This window comes from Parathielavia appendiculata (assembly GCF_033297405.1).
Source record: "Parathielavia appendiculata strain CBS 731.68 unplaced genomic scaffold N657scaffold_2, whole genome shotgun sequence".
In the NCBI taxonomy this organism is placed as follows: domain Eukaryota; kingdom Fungi; phylum Ascomycota; class Sordariomycetes; order Sordariales; family Chaetomiaceae; genus Parathielavia; species Parathielavia appendiculata.
Window position 1 is genome coordinate 246,065 of NW_026944221.1, and position 14,513 is coordinate 260,577.

Consider the following 14,513-nt stretch of genomic DNA (forward strand, 5'->3'; position numbering starts at 1 on the left):
CTGGAGGTCCTCGTGAGGGCCGTGAGGGCTAACGGTCTCGGCGTAAGTGGAGCGGAACGATGGTGGGGCACGACTCGCATGGCTCAAGAATTTGGAGTCACTTGCGTTCTAAGTTCTGGATGCCCCGCCGGCAACATTTTCGTCGCGATCTGACCGAGAGAACACCGAAACCACAACCTGACCGCCACCGACCTCGGCAGCAGCATTGCAACGCGCGCGACCTATCGAGGGGACAACACAGTGCTTTACTTTCAATTCCACCCTCAAAACCGGTTGCGATCAACGGCCGACCCATTCTCGCACGGTCAACGCTGCCCGCAATGAGCAGGTAGCCCTGCGCAACGACATCAAGGGCACATCGGGACCTTCCATCGCTCGATCCGCACCGTCCGTCGTCATATCGACCGAGGGAAAATGGCTGTTGAAACAAAAACAACACTGCGCCGACGCAAAGACCAGGTCGTAGACCAGCTGCCAAAGCGTTTCAAGGCGCTGAAGTTTGGCGTCCAGTAAGGATTCCTTGCCGCGTTGTCATACAACGTCTCGGTGACAGAGATTGATGTGCTATGCAAAATAGATCACATCAAGACATTGTGAGCCAGGGTGTGCTCGAGGTCTCTGATAACCTGCTCTACGATGTCGAAAACCGACGAACAGCGTTTCCTCACGGCCCGCTCGACCCTCGCCTGGTGAGAAGCTCAGCCACATCCAGTTGCGCCGGCACGAGCTAACATGCTCGGTAGGGAATCTCGAGCACAAACCGCGAAAGCAAGTGTGCCACATGCCACCTTGGGCTGCAAGAATGTTCCGGTCATTTCGGTCACGTCCGACTACCGCTCCCCGTCTTCCACATTGGCTACCTGAAGTACATCCAAGCGACGCTGCAGAATATTTGCAAGGACTGCGCGAGAGTTCTTTTGCAGGAACCGGAGCGGCGCCAGTTCCTGAAGGAGCTGCGTCGCCCCGGAATCGACAATTTGAGACGCTCGGCCATCTTGAAGAAGATCAATGAACAGTGCAGGAAAGCGAGGACGTGTCCCTATTGCGGTTCTATCCAAGGTGCAATTCGGAAGTTGAGCGTCATGAAGCTTGTCCACGACAAATTCTCAGCATTCAACAAGTCGACGGCCCAAAAGAAGATTGCCCCAGAGAGCAAGGTCGAGTTCGACGCGTCGTTCGAGCATGCCAAAAAATACACGCCCGAACTGGAGAAGCACACACGGAAGGCGATGGATGACCTGAACCCCCTCAAAGTCCTGAATCTCTTCAAGGCTATCAGCCCGACCGACTGCGAGCTCCTCGGATTGGATCCCGCCGAGGGCCGACCCGAAATGTTTCTTTGGCAATATGTTCCTGCCCCGCCGATTTGCATTCGCCCGTCCGTGGCCCAGGAAAACGCCAGTAACGAGGATGACATCACGAGCAAGCTATCGGAAATCATTCTTTATGCAGGCCACCTGCGAGAGTCATTGAAGAAAGGAGTCGCATTGCCCGTGATCATGGAGCAATGGGAGTTCTTGCAACTGCAGGTCGGCATGTACGTCAACAGTGATGTTCCCGGCCTTTACCAGCCAGGATTTGGAAAGCCCATCCGTGGCTTCTGCCAGCGTCTCAAGGGCAAACAGGGCCGCTTCCGTGGCAACCTTTCAGGAAAGCGTGTCGACTTCTCTGGGCGAACCGTCATCTCGCCCGACCCCAACTTGAGTATTGAGCAGGTAGCGGTGCCGCAGTTAGTGGCCAAGAATCTGACATACCCAGAGCGCGTAAACCACGCGAACATCGAGAAGCTCAGGGAGCGCGTCAGCAATGGGCCGAATATCTGGCCCGGTGCACAGGGTATCATCAAAAAGGACGGGGCCAAGTACAACCTCAAGATCATTAAAGAGGAAGCTCGCGAAAGGCATGCGAATGGCTTGGAATACGGTGATGTTGTGGAGCGCCACCTAGAGGACAACGACATTGTTCTCTTCAACCGGCAACCGTCGCTGCACAAGCTCAGTATCATGAGCCATCTCGTCAAGGTCCGGCCTTGGCGGACGTTCCGTCTGAACGAATGCGTTTGCACCCCGTACAACGCCGATTTCGACGGAGACGAGATGAATCTGCACGTTCCCCAGACGGAGGAGGCCAGGGCGGAGGCCATCAACCTGATGGGCGTCAAGAACAACCTCATCACTCCCAAGAACGGCGAACCCATCATTGCGGCCACGCAGGATTTCATTACTGCCGCCTACCTGTTGAGCAGCAAGGATCGCTTCTTTGACCGGGCGTCCTTCACGTACATCTGCACACAGATGCTCCTGGGCGACACTTACCTCGAACTGCCTCCGCCCGCAATCGTCAAACCCAAGTCTTTGTGGACGGGCAAGCAAATTTTTAATGTGTTGATGCGCCCGAACAAGGAGTCTCCTGTCCTCGTGAACCTCGATGCCAAAAACAAGGTTTTCAAGAAGAAGAAGGACGGCCAGATCCCGGATATGGACATCGACGACGCCTTCCTGGTTGTTCGCAACTCCGAGGTCATGTGCGGCAGGATGGACAAGTCGACGGTCGGAGGAGGCAAGAAGAACTCGGTTTTTTACGTGATCCTTCGTGATTTTGGACCGGACTATGCGGCGGCTGCCATGAACCGCTTGGCTAAGCTCTGCGCCAGGACGCTGACACTGCGAGGCTTCTCGATTGGCGTTGGCGACGTGTGGCCATCGGGATCCCTAACACACCACAAAGCTCAGCTTGTGGAGGATGCATACAAGAAATGCGATGACCTTATTGAAACTTACCGGCAAGGCAAGCTCGAAAAGGCTCCCGGCTGCAACCTGGAGGAAACACTTGAGAACGCCATCTCGGGTATTCTCAGCAAAGTTCGACAGCAGGCGGGTAACTACTGTGTCGAGAATCTGAGCAAGAACAATGCTCCGCTGATCATGGCCAAATCGGGCTCTAAAGGTTCCGACATCAACGTCGCCCAGATGGTTGCCTGCGTCGGTCAGCAGATTATCTCGGGCAAGCGTGTGCCCGACGGTTTCAACGACCGCAGTCTGCCGCACTTTCACAAAAACGCGCGGCAGCCCCCGTCCAAGGGTTTCGTGAGAAACAGCTTCTACACTGGTCTGGTGCCGACCGAGTTCCTCTTCCACGCCATTTCGGGCAGAGAAGGTCTGGTCGATACCGCTGTCAAGACAGCCGAGACGGGCTACATGTCCAGACGACTCATGAAGTCTCTCGAAGACCTCTCGACAGAATATGACGACACTGTCCGAACATCAGAAGGGGGAATTGTTCAGTTCCAGTACGGCGCCGACCGGCTTGATCCCGTGGACATGGAAGGCGACGCCAAACCCGTCGACTTTGCTAGGACATGGAACCATGCCCAGACAATCACCTGGAGCAACTCGGAACCGTCTCTGTTGCCTTGGGAAATCCAGAAGCTGTGCAAATCGATCCTGGACGACGAGAGGAGGAAGTATGTCAGGCGACACCTCGTCACCAATGAGGAGATCAAGTACGACGACGAGACGATTCGTGAGAGCATGGACCACGACGTCCTGATCGCCATTGACGAGCACGAGAGCGCCAGAGTGTATCTCAACACAATCCGCGACTACATCCGGGAACATGCGATCAAACTCGCCAAGGCGCGGAAAGCGGTGGGTCTGGACCCGTGCATCCCGGACGACATTTCGATGAAGAGAGAGCTCGAGAAGTGGCAGCCGGTTAGGACGGACGGGTTCGAGATGGAGGTCGACGCTTTCCGCGAGCCCTTCAAGCCGTTTGATTATGTCCTCCAGGATTTACGCCGCGAACTCGGCGAGGAGGACCAGCTCGACGACGCTACTCGGCAGGCAAGGATACAAGCCAAGGCACAGGCGCATGTCGACCGCGTCGCCAAGGTTTCGGAGCGAACACTTCGTCAGTTCATCCAGATGTGTCTGCACAAGTACAAGAAGGCGCGGGTCGAGCCCGGCCACGCCGTGGGCGCCGTTGGAGCGCAGTCGATCGGCGAGCCCGGCACGCAGATGACGCTCAAGACGTTCCACTTCGCCGGTGTGGCCGGCATGAGTATCACCCAGGGTGTGCCCCGTATCAAAGAAATCATCAACGCGTCGAAACTCATTAGTACGCCCGTCATCACGTGCGAGCTGGAGAACAAGACCGATATCAAAGCAGCGCGTGTGGTCAAGGGCAGGATCGAGAAGACGTATATCTCGGATGTCATCTCGTACATTGATGACGAGTGGCTTCCGGACGTGGCTAAGATCGTTCTGCAGGTGGATTTGCAGGCGCTGTCCGACATGCAACTGGGCATCTCGATGAAGGACATCGCCGACGCCATCGTCAGGGCCAAGAAGCTCAAGCTCAAGGTGGAAGCCGAGGACCTGCGGATCGCCCGCGATCGCGTCGAGGTGATCGTGCGCAACACATGGCAGGACGCCGCGGCACAGCGCAAAGCGGCGCGCGTCCGCGCCGCGGCCATCGAAAAGGGCCAGCTCGTGTCCAGCGCCATGGACGAGTCGGCCGCCGACTTCCAGCTGCGCGTCAACTTCCTCAAGCGCATGCTGCCGCACGTCGCCATCTCGGGCTACCCGGAGGCGGCGCGGGCCATCATCCAGACGAGCGAAAGCAACGAGCACAAGGTGCTGGTAGAGGGGTACGGCCTGCGCGCCTGCATGACGACCGAGGGCGTCGTTGGCACGCGGTGTGTCACGAATAGCGTCATGGAGTGCCGCGACGTACTCGGCATCGAGGCGGCGCGCACGACCATCGCCAAGGAAATTGGGTCGGTCATGGGCGACATGGGCATCGATCCCCGTCACATGGAATTGCTGGCGGATGTCATGACGTACAAGGGCGAGATTCTGGGGATTACAAGGTTCGGGCTGGCCAAGATGCGCGATAGTGTGTTGCAGCTCGCGTCGTTTGAGAAGACGCCAGATCACTTGTTTGATGCGGCGGCGGGGATGAAGAAGGATAAAATTCTGGGGGTTAGCGAGTGTATTATCATGGGACAAACCATGTCGATCGGTACCGGGGCGTTCCAGGTCGTCAGGAGACTGGGGATACGGGATCATCAGGTTGCGCCTAAGCCGACGCTGTTCGAGGATGCGTGGAAGAAGGATGAGGCGATCAGGCGGAAGGCAAGGATCGAGAAACGGAGGAGTGGGATGGTGATGGAGCAGGCCCAGATGGTGAGTGTCGCTGCGTAGACGGCGGTGCGTTTACTTGGGAAGTAGAAGAGAGTTGTCAGCATGTTATATTACTACCATAGATGACTTCCCCAGAGATTTCGTCTCGTGCCTTGCCCAGGATTACACAAAAGGTAAAGAAAAAAATATGTTTTAACTAACGTTACATATGCTAAGGAGCTGATTAAGGGCCGCACGTGATCTGGCGACAGCATCTCGCGGCGTTGATCCACTCCAAGTCGGGACGTCTACCCATGGACGTCATCTACAGTGCGACAACTGCAACGACACAATCTGCCTTAGTTTGTTCCTGCACCGGTACTCATCACCGCCAAACGCCCATAGTCGAATCAACTCACCGTGGTCTTGCGGCCAACCCAACATGTGCGGTCGATACGCGCTGGCCTTGGTAAGTTAATACAAACTCGCTTCCATTGGCATTCATTCCGTCGCAGTCGAATTGACGCGACGCGACCGTCCTTATCTCGGTTCTGTACGTTGTGGCTGACAGATACAGCGGCCCTCCCAAATTCGCCAAATGCTCCAAGACGACGACATGCCCGTCGACGACGCCCCCGCCGACGAGGGCGACGGTGCCCCGCGTCAGAGCTACAACTTTGCCCCGGGCTACCACGGCATCGTTTACCGCGCCGACGTGCCCGGCTGGGGACGAGCCAGTACATCCCATGCCAACACCGACACCAACGCCTCTGCCGACGACCGCGACGCGGACCACCACCACCAACTCCCAACAGAAGAGCAAGACGCGCCGCCGCAAGAAACCCACTACAAGCTGCAGTCGATGAAATGGGGCCTCATCCCGTCCTGGACGAAGCGCAACCCAGACTACGGCGCCATGCTCAAGACCATCAACTGCCGCGACGACTCGCTCGCCTCGCCGGGCGGCATGTGGGCGTCGATGAAGGGGCGCAAGCGCTGCGTCGTGGTCGCGCAGGGCTTTTACGAGTGGCTCAAGAAAGGCAGCAACAAGATCCCGCACTACGTCAAGCGCAAGGACGGGAAGCTGATGTATTTTGCGGGATTGTGGGACTGCGTTCGGTACGAAGGGGAAGAGGGGGAGCATTATACGTATACCGTGATCACGACCGACAGTAACAAGCAGTTGAAGTTTCTGCATGATCGGATGCCGGTTATTCTGGAGCCTGGGACCGAGGCCATGTTGAGGTGGCTGGACCCGGGGAGGAAAGAGTGGGGGAAGGAGTTGCAGGCGGTACTGCGGCCGTTTGAGGGCGAGCTCGAGGTGTATCCGGTTAGTCAGGAGGTCGGCAAGGTGGGGAATAACTCGCCCAGCTTTGTCATACCCGTGGCGAGCAGGGAGAACAAGGGGAATATCGCGAATTTCTTCGCCAAAGGTGCGGAGAAGAAGAAAGCGGAAAGGGTGGGTGGAGATGAGGTAGAGGTTGAGAAGGAGTCGGGAAAGACGGAGATGAAGACGGTGGAGGAGGTGGGGAGGGATGCTGATGATGGAGGGATGGGCATGCCGAAGAAGGGTGTCAAGAGGGAGGCCGACTCGTCGCCCGTAAAAGGAGCACCGCCGGCGAAGAAGGGGCCGTCGAACAAGGGGGCGTCGCCGATCAAAGAGAAGCCAGAGGCTCGAGGCAAGATCAGCGCGACGAGCAACACCGGCAGAAGCCCTGCCAAGGCCAGGGTAAAGGCGGAGGGAAGCCAGAAGATCACGAAGTTTTTTGGGAACAGCGCTTAGGCGGTCATTGCGCTTGAGATATCGGCCGTGGAGGTTTCCCGTTGGTTTTTGAGTATCCGCCTCCCCTTAACTGACAGGTGGCCTACGGAGTGCAGTGGATAGCATGATTGCGTGTTGATATCACCTTCTATGGAAGCGGGGTGGGTACGTTCCAATCATGAGTATCTTTTGGTACCAACCTTTTTTATATTTTCATTTTTTTCTTTCAGGCTAACTCTGGCTGCAGATAGTTGTCCCTCATGCTATGCCTGTGTTGGGCACCACCCCTCGCACCGCGCAAGACTCTCAAACGCCCCTGACATTTGGAAGCGCTTGACTTCAGAAACTCTCCCACTCCCCTGCGCCTCCAACCCCATCCGCGTCAACCCCTCAACGCTTGCCACACAAACATCGCCCCGAGCAGCAGCAAAGCATAGAACTCGACATATGGCAGCTCTCGATAGCTGGAATCTGACCCGCTTGGCGTGTCACATTCCGAATCATCACACCCGTCCTCCGGTTCCTGATTCATCGCGGTAGCAGCTGGGACAGCAGTGGAAGCCGAACTCGCTGCCGTCGTCGAAGTCGTCGTTTGTCCACTCTGGCTAGTTGCCGAACCTGTACTCGGCAGCCCAGGCTCCCCCCCGGAATTCCCGCACCTTGCCATCGCAGCGTAGTGCTCAAACTCGTCCGACTTGATATCGCTCAACTCGACGCGGAACGAGCCGTACCCGGAGCCCGTGCCCGTGTGGTCGGAGAGGGCGGTGTTGATGTCGGACGGGTGGTCGACCGCTGTCTGGGAGAAGGCGTAACCGAAGAAGACGTCGCTGTGGTTGCTGCTGCCCCAGCCGTCGGCCCGTGCCGGGTCGAATGAGTCGCTGTTGATGCAGCCGCTGCAGAGGAAGGTGGAGGAGACGTGCGTCCTATTGACGAAGGTTCCTCGTGCAATGGGGAGGATGATTATGGGGTTGGCTGTGTAGGGTACGACGGCGTCTGGGGTGTGGCCGTTGGCGATGCGGGCGGTGGACATGACTTTGTCCCCATTGGCCCTGGGAGTTGGAATTGGTTTTCAGTTTGTTTCCTTTTCTTTCCCTTTACTTCCCTTTTCTTTTCCCTCTTTTACCTGCGCGGAGTTAACTTACCATGTGACGAGCAGAAGGGGCCCAACCATGGAGCTTCCCAAGCTGACGCCTCCCCACCCGTCGCCGTCAGTCAGGGGACTGATGATCTGCGCGATAAAATCTGTCGTCGGGCTCTGAGGTAGCAGCATGCCAAAAGAGTAGCCGGTTGGAGATGCGGGAGAGCCAAGTCCGTAGAAGGTGATGCCCGTTTCTACATCAATGTATGAGCCGCCCTGAGCACTCCCAGTTTGTTGGGCAGACCGGCTTGCTGCCCAAATCAGCACCGGTTCCATCATTGATAGCAATGACTTGGGTGTTGCATGTTCCTGTCGGTAGACTAAGGTATTGTGTAGATAAGTGAAAGATGCAAAATTGTTTGTCTCTTCGAGGCTGTTGGCGCCATCTACCGGTCTGGTATCTGACCTGAACGGAAAGGCTCCACTGGGCATGGGAATGAGAAGGCGAGAGTCACGAAGCCTGCACCTGCCATGTTGTTCAATGACTGTAAGCGTAGACTTATCACAGTTGCTCACAAAGGACTGCTGGCGGTGCACCTCATCCCAAGTTTAGGGGTTACATCTTGCTCGTTGTTTAGGAACTCTGAGTCACAGCGTGATGAAGCATGTTTGGGTGGACAGCCACTGGTACCATCTAACTGACCGTAATTCTGCGAATGAGGAGGCTGAGAAGGGGCCTACGACTGGATGCTTGAGTATAAGCGAAGTTTGGGGAAGCGTGCCCAGTACCTTAGTCCTGGGGAAGCTCATGCTAGTTGTTGTGATGTACAGGTTCGGTATAAAGGATCAACTTCGTCCTCGCGTACCAGATCGCCAGTAAAGAATCCAATACTGCCAGGCATCAATCAACTTATAAAACATTGAGCTTGGATTTTCTCAATCCATTACTTACTACACTCAGTGTGCCAACCCCAACATGCCTGACAACAAGCCTTCTAACATACTAAATCAATTTAAGACACACCATATTTACCATATAGCCCGCCATATACCCTAAAAGCTCTCGGAAGTGGGACATTCTGGATAACCTAGTATACCTTGCCGGTGGCCAAGCCCATGAGAAGGCTCGGGACGATGCACTGGACAAAGCCTGAAACAAGGCGTATGGCAAGGGTGCCTCAAGTCACTTGAGCACGAGTCCCGCTCACGGCCGGGATCTCCCACCCAGTCCCCTGGCTCCAACACCAGGTCAACGAGTGTCAACTTCACCTCGGACACTAAGAAGTAGAGGAAACCCCCTGGGGCAATATCCATCACACGGACCTCTTGCTTGTAGTTCTAACGTTTGGATGCTATAGCACTTGTCCACTTCTCTTCAGCTCGCTCCGCCGAGATGACAACAATAGTCGGTCTTACCGTCAAAGCGTCCTTCGGCACCAGAATTGCGCCGCCCCGCCCCCGGTTCCCCCCCTGGGACCTGTAAGGGTGCCCGCTACGTGTGGTAACCGGAACTGGCAAACAGGCGGCTACCATTGTGAGGTCTGCCCTGCGCATATTCATCATGAGGAATCCCCAACTCAACCACATCTTACACAGCGCACCCAACGTTATATGTCACCTGAAGGTATTCCAAAAGAAACCTGCAGCGGACGCGTGAAGTTCGGACTGGATCCGAGGTGCACCACCTTCCTGAAAGGGACCATGTGTACCACCTCGCACTGTTCATGGCGACGTCGCACTCTGCACTTCTGCAGTCGCTGTGTCCAGCGTCAACACCGGTAATGAGCAATCAACAGCGAGCTGCACAGCCTTGTGCGCTAGCCGCAGCTCAAGCACTTAAAATCCTCACCTGATGCTGACATTGCTAGAGTCGATGAGTTTTTGAAGCTGCTCCCGGTTTCAACAGGTCCGACAAGCCATCGGCTCCACTCAGCATCCAACAACGACCTCTAGCCATTGAGAGGTCCATACCGCCATACTGCAGCGTTACACATCGTCCGGCTGCGACTTGGCACCGCCAGGATACGAACCAACGGCGTCTGTGATGACCCGGCTTGCACCAAGAAGATTCAAGAGCAGCTGGAAGTGCAAGACGGTGAATAAAAGTGCTTAAAGACAAAGGGCATAATTCTGCTCCTGGTCTTTGAGATACTAAATGTACCTAACCAAACACTCTCAGCCCACAATCCCTCTGCATCACAAACCTGACAGGGTACCCACCCCCTTTGTATCTCAGTTACCACATCACTCCCATTCTCGCCCTCATCAACGGAGCCCAACGAACATGATGAAAGTGATTGCCGCCCTGTCCACCCTCCTCCTTCCTCCCGTCGTCCTCGCGGTGGTCGGTGGCCGATGCTCCGGCTCCTGGGACACCAAGTGGTGCATCTGCCTGGACCACAACGTCTGCAGAGACCAGTTTGGCGGCGACGCCCTCCAAGGCTCGCCCGGCAACTGGCCGTGCCCCAACGACCCCGACAACGTCATGGGCTGTCGCATCACCCGCAACTGTCCCACCAAAGACTTCCACACGGCCTGCTTGTGGCGCAATGTTGGCGACGGCTGCCCGGGAGTTGCGCTTCGGGGTAAACTACCAATTATTTTACGATTATCTCCCTTGATCATTACACCTTGTCGAAACCGAACGGCAATGGTTCCCTAATGAGCCAGAGGCTAATGCTAACCTATGGAATCTGCAGATGGTGTCTGCCCTGGTGGAAACGATTTCGTTTGCTGTTATTTCTGTGAGGGCAGTTTGTGCCCTCCAGCTTGACCACTGCGTAATACCCGGAGCCACTCGAAGTGGGCCGTGGTTCGAGGTGACGGTCGATGTGAGGGTGACTGGTTTCACCTACCGTGGGGAGTCATGATCGAATCGGCCTTCGTCACTGCCACAGCAGTCAAGTACGGTTTAATCGACCTGGAATCAAGGGGATGGAGAACAGTGTGAGGGTTGGACAGAGCCATATGTACTCGTGATAGTACATATACAAATCTTCAATGTATCCGGGGACCTCGAAGGCTCGAACTATAATTCAGTGCAACTGGAAGATGCGCCTTCGGAATACCCAGAACACTTGGTGAACCGAATATAGTCCCCAATTCCGCTCGATGTCCAGGCCGTGTCAGGGAATGAAGACCGGCACGGAAACCAACAGCTGGCGTGTCATGGGTGCTCTCGCAGAGGTGGCTGTTCACGGAATTGGTAGGTAGCGTTAAGGGGCTTTTTCGGTGAAACAGCCGCAGGTAACGTCACCGGCAGCGATCGTCGGGCTTGGACTCAGGAGGATGTCGGGCGGCTCGCATTGCTCGCTTGGTCGACGCGGCCGTATGACCTAATAGAGCGCCTTACCGGGCTGATGCAACGTCTTGGCCACAGATCGAGAGGTGTGGGCGGTCTTGGGTGGCACTGCGTCCGGCCATTGCAACCTGGAAGGCAACGAACGAGCTTGAGGTCCAAGGTGGTTCCAGGCAACTGAGTACCTCGCCGAGATGTACTGAAAGTGATACGTTCGTGGAAGAAGAAAAAGGGACCTATGTCGGCCCAGGATCTCCTATTGCCGTATCTTTAGGCGTGTTGCCCGTCCCGGGTGATCGCCCGGGCATCTAATAACCTGGAAGGTCTCTATCTCAGGACCGACCACGTAATCCAACCATCACAGCAGCGGCGATAGTATCTCCCCTCTGCCGATCCTGTCGGATCCAGCCAACCCGGCAACGGCAGTTCTCCAAGGACCCCCTTGGGGTCCTTCCTCAAATAAAAGCCTTAAACCCATGCTTGCCCGCGAGCTCGGAAAGTCGCTTCTCACACGCCGCAGCGTCCCATCCAGGGAGGTACTGTCCACAATACTGATCAGCGTTGATCTCTCGTGACGATCCGGGGACTTGGCGAGAGACAAGAGGAAAAAGAAAAAGAAAGAAAGAAACAAAAAGGCAAGGCAGAAGGATAACTCACCTCAGCTATACCCTCAAACGCCACCGCTTTAGCCCGCAGCAGCAGCAACTTCACCGTCTCTTCGTGCGTCCACTGGCCGTTGTTTCGCGTTACACTGGCGGCGGCCTCAGCAACGGCCGGAGTGCGCGGGCGGCTGTCGGGGAGGCGCTTGCGGCTCGAGGGCGTAAGGGAGCCGCTGGTGTTAGTGGCGCTAGCCGTCTGCTTGGAGAGAGTCTCTTGAACGGAGCCAGCGCTAGCAGCGGAAACGTTGGTGACGGTCCGTTTGTCGGTCGGGTTGGTGGAAGTTTCGTGGGAAGAACCGGCGCCGGGGTCCGCGGCCGCAGAAGGCGCATCGTCGATGTCCATCTTGTCGTTCTCGGTATTGCTCTCGGTGTTGCTCTCATAGGCGGTGGCGTGAGGATCATTGTCCATTGTGTTCATGTGGCCGGCTTTGTCAATGTTGTCTGCCTTGTCTGTCTTGTCCAGGTCGTTGTAATCGAAAGTGGGCATGGCTTTGATCGCTCCGGGTTTGTCCTCGTTTGTGGTCGCAGAAGCATGTTTCGCAACTGCGGCAGCATTAATGGGCGTGAAATGAATTTCCACCTCGGCCCCAACAGGGTCGTTCTCGATGGGTTTGGAAGCTGAGCCCAGAGAGAGGGCGTGATTGGCAGCGTCTTTGAGTGATTCCTCCTTCTGAACGTCTTCAGGCCGCTTCAGCTTGGTGTCGGTGTGAGTGACTGCTTTTGCCGTGGTGCCCTGGTTAACGTCCATGTTTCTGAAATGACATGAGAGTGGGTCGCGCACGCGGTCAAAGGTCAGGTTGGAGCACGGAGTGAGCTTTCCGGTCTGGGGCGAGAAGGGAGTCCAGACGCCGACGAGTTCATCCTGCCGCGTGGGGCAGAAATCGATGCGCAGAACCTTGCCAGGCGTAGGAAGGTCCATGCAACTGAAGCACTGGCACTGACCGATGATGCCGGTGCACATGATGGGCGATGCTGCTGTCTCTAGGATGGTGATATGCACTGGGGATTGAAGGGTTGAACGATGGTGGTGTGAGAAGAATGGCGATGCTCAGTGCAGTAAAATCAGCCACAACGCTTCAAAAGTTGAAGATTGTGCAAGAATGCAAGAGTGCAAGTGCTAAAAGGAGTAAAAAGGAAGTGAAAAACCGGCCTGCTCAACGCCCGCTGGAAAAAAAAAATAGCAGAATGTCACTGAATACTTATCTCAGGGAAGAGTTGTGTGAACTGGCTGGCAGCTGCCATGAACTTTGAATGGGGGAGAGACACGAGAATGTGCAAGCAAGGGGTGGTTGTTGAGCAGTCGCGGCATTGCACTTATACTGTCTCTTAAATATAGAAACGAAGAGGGCCAGAAAGTCAGAAACGTCAAAGCTAGGTTCGTGGGTTTCTTTTTCCTCCTCCACAATTCGTATAACTAAACAGTGCTGCTTTTTGCAGGTGACGGCTTATAACCGTGCAGGCAGTAGGAATAGAATGGAATGATGGCTGGAAAAATTATTGCACGGCACAGTGGATGGAACAACATAAAGAATAGCGAAGGGCCAGAGTGTAATCAAGCCAGCGAGTGCACCCATGAGGGTCGGAGTAGAAGTTATTCTCATCGCACCTCTACCCCTGAGCCCACATGCAAATCATCCTTTGCATTCATGAACCTGCCGAGCCTACGAGCTGCAACCCCAGTGAGAATGGGTATTGTTGGCGTGGTAGCATCCATTTGATTGTATGGGAACCAACCTTTTTGGCCATCCATAGATTACATGACCGTGATAATCCGCCAACCAGCTGTATCAGGATACATGGATTCCAGGCTTCGACTTCTAATAACTTCAAGCTGCCCGACGAAAAAATTCGATTCTAAGCGATTTTGCTTGGTGAGTAACAAAAGTACAAACTACCGTACAAACTGACTTGGCTTCTCGGCCGCAACTGGCCGTTGAACGTTCGGGTTTCTTCTTTCTCTTCGGCAATGTATTACTCTCCTAAGTTTTTATTGTTGTTCTCGACGCCTCATTCTTCCACTTAAAAGCAAGGACTATTCCTTCCTTCAGTTCACTCCTCCAAGTTCAGGTGTTCAAGAAACAAGCCAAGCCCTCAAAACATACTTACCCAAGTCCTACCATGCAGAAGGAACAGACGGCTGTCCAGACGAGACAAGGAAACAATGACATTATGACAAAGAGGTTTGGCGCTCTCCAAAGAGAAAGGAAAAGTACAAGTTGCGAGCGGAGACTCAGCTCTTGACGGTGTTGCGGCAAAAGTGAAAGGGTTGTGGACTTGATTCGGACGTCCAGTTGCCCACGATTTTTGCGCAAGGCAGGAGTGCGGTCGCGTCTTCCTGGTTGAAAGGTTGGCCAACCCCTGAAACGCTTAAGAAACACCAAAAAAGACCCTGGACATATTTCCGAAAAAATGTGCGGAATTGCCGGTTGGGTTGGCTCCGCCGTTTCGGTCTCTCCCGCCGGGAATTGAACCCGGGTCTCGAGCGACGTCGACCCTGATGGATGACAAGCTCACATACTGACCACTATACTACGGAAGAATTGTAGGTGTTGCTCACCCACCGTAGCTTGGCAGTGGCTGCTCGCTATTGGTT

The 14,513-nt window shown here is 55.2% G+C and overlaps 5 protein-coding genes and 1 non-coding gene across 6 annotated transcripts; 3 read left to right on the forward strand and 3 right to left on the reverse strand.

The window, feature by feature from the left end:
• The first annotated feature begins 129 nt into the window (after positions 1 to 129).
• Positions 130 to 5,317, forward strand: N657DRAFT_687165 (beta and beta-prime subunits of DNA dependent RNA-polymerase). The gene is made up of 3 exons (XM_062796873.1): positions 130 to 509; positions 578 to 689; positions 744 to 5,317. Exons 1-3 carry the CDS (start codon positions 415 to 417, stop codon positions 5,202 to 5,204), a joined length of 4,668 nt encoding a protein of 1,555 aa, XP_062650518.1. The 5' UTR covers positions 130 to 414; the 3' UTR covers positions 5,205 to 5,317.
• Positions 5,318 to 5,565: 248 nt separating this feature from the next.
• On the forward strand, positions 5,566 to 6,906 carry N657DRAFT_653188 (DUF159-domain-containing protein; the record flags this gene model as incomplete). Its single annotated transcript, XM_062794377.1, has 2 exons — positions 5,566 to 5,592; positions 5,701 to 6,906. 2 exons carry the CDS (start codon positions 5,566 to 5,568, stop codon positions 6,904 to 6,906), a joined length of 1,233 nt encoding a protein of 410 aa, XP_062650519.1.
• Positions 6,907 to 7,546: 640 nt separating this feature from the next.
• On the reverse strand, positions 7,547 to 8,233 carry N657DRAFT_538124 (iron reductase domain protein; the record flags this gene model as incomplete). The annotated part of the gene is made up of 2 exons (XM_062787798.1): positions 7,547 to 7,934; positions 8,028 to 8,233. Coding segments are annotated over 2 exons (594 nt in total), but the record flags the coding sequence as incomplete, so codon positions are not given.
• A 2,014-nt stretch (positions 8,234 to 10,247) lies between these two features.
• Positions 10,248 to 10,833, forward strand: N657DRAFT_630719 (uncharacterized protein; the record flags this gene model as incomplete). Its single annotated transcript, XM_062790999.1, has 2 exons — positions 10,248 to 10,514; positions 10,663 to 10,833. The coding sequence occupies 2 exons, from the start codon at positions 10,248 to 10,250 to the stop codon at positions 10,831 to 10,833; spliced, it is 438 nt and encodes a 145-aa protein (XP_062650521.1).
• A 675-nt stretch (positions 10,834 to 11,508) lies between these two features.
• Positions 11,509 to 13,166, reverse strand: N657DRAFT_640615 (uncharacterized protein). The gene is made up of 2 exons (XM_062792005.1): positions 11,919 to 13,166; positions 11,509 to 11,800 (listed from the first exon to the last, which is right to left on the reverse strand). The coding sequence occupies exons 1-2, from the start codon at positions 12,879 to 12,881 to the stop codon at positions 11,717 to 11,719; spliced, it is 1,047 nt and encodes a 348-aa protein (XP_062650522.1). The 5' UTR covers positions 12,882 to 13,166; the 3' UTR covers positions 11,509 to 11,716.
• A 1,204-nt stretch (positions 13,167 to 14,370) lies between these two features.
• On the reverse strand, positions 14,371 to 14,459 carry N657DRAFT_t42. Its single transcript has one exon. It is a non-coding gene; the product is annotated as a tRNA-Asp (tRNA).
• Positions 14,460 to 14,513: the final 54 nt, after the last annotated feature.

Coding starts and splice junctions, on each gene's coding strand:
- N657DRAFT_687165 (XM_062796873.1), top strand. CDS start 415: ATGGCTGTTGAAACAAAAACAACACTGCGCCGACGCAAAGACCAGGTC. Junction 510..577: donor GCGCTGAAGTTTGGCGTCCA/GTAAGGATTCCT, acceptor TATGCAAAATAG/ATCACATCAAGACATTGTGA. Junction 690..743: donor GCCCGCTCGACCCTCGCCTG/GTGAGAAGCTCA, acceptor CATGCTCGGTAG/GGAATCTCGAGCACAAACCG.
- N657DRAFT_640615 (XM_062792005.1), bottom strand. CDS start 12,881: ATGTGCACCGGCATCATCGGTCAGTGCCAGTGCTTCAGTTGCATGGAC. Junction 11,801..11,918: donor CGTTTGAGGGTATAGCTGAG/GTGAGTTATCCT, acceptor TATTGTGGACAG/TACCTCCCTGGATGGGACGC.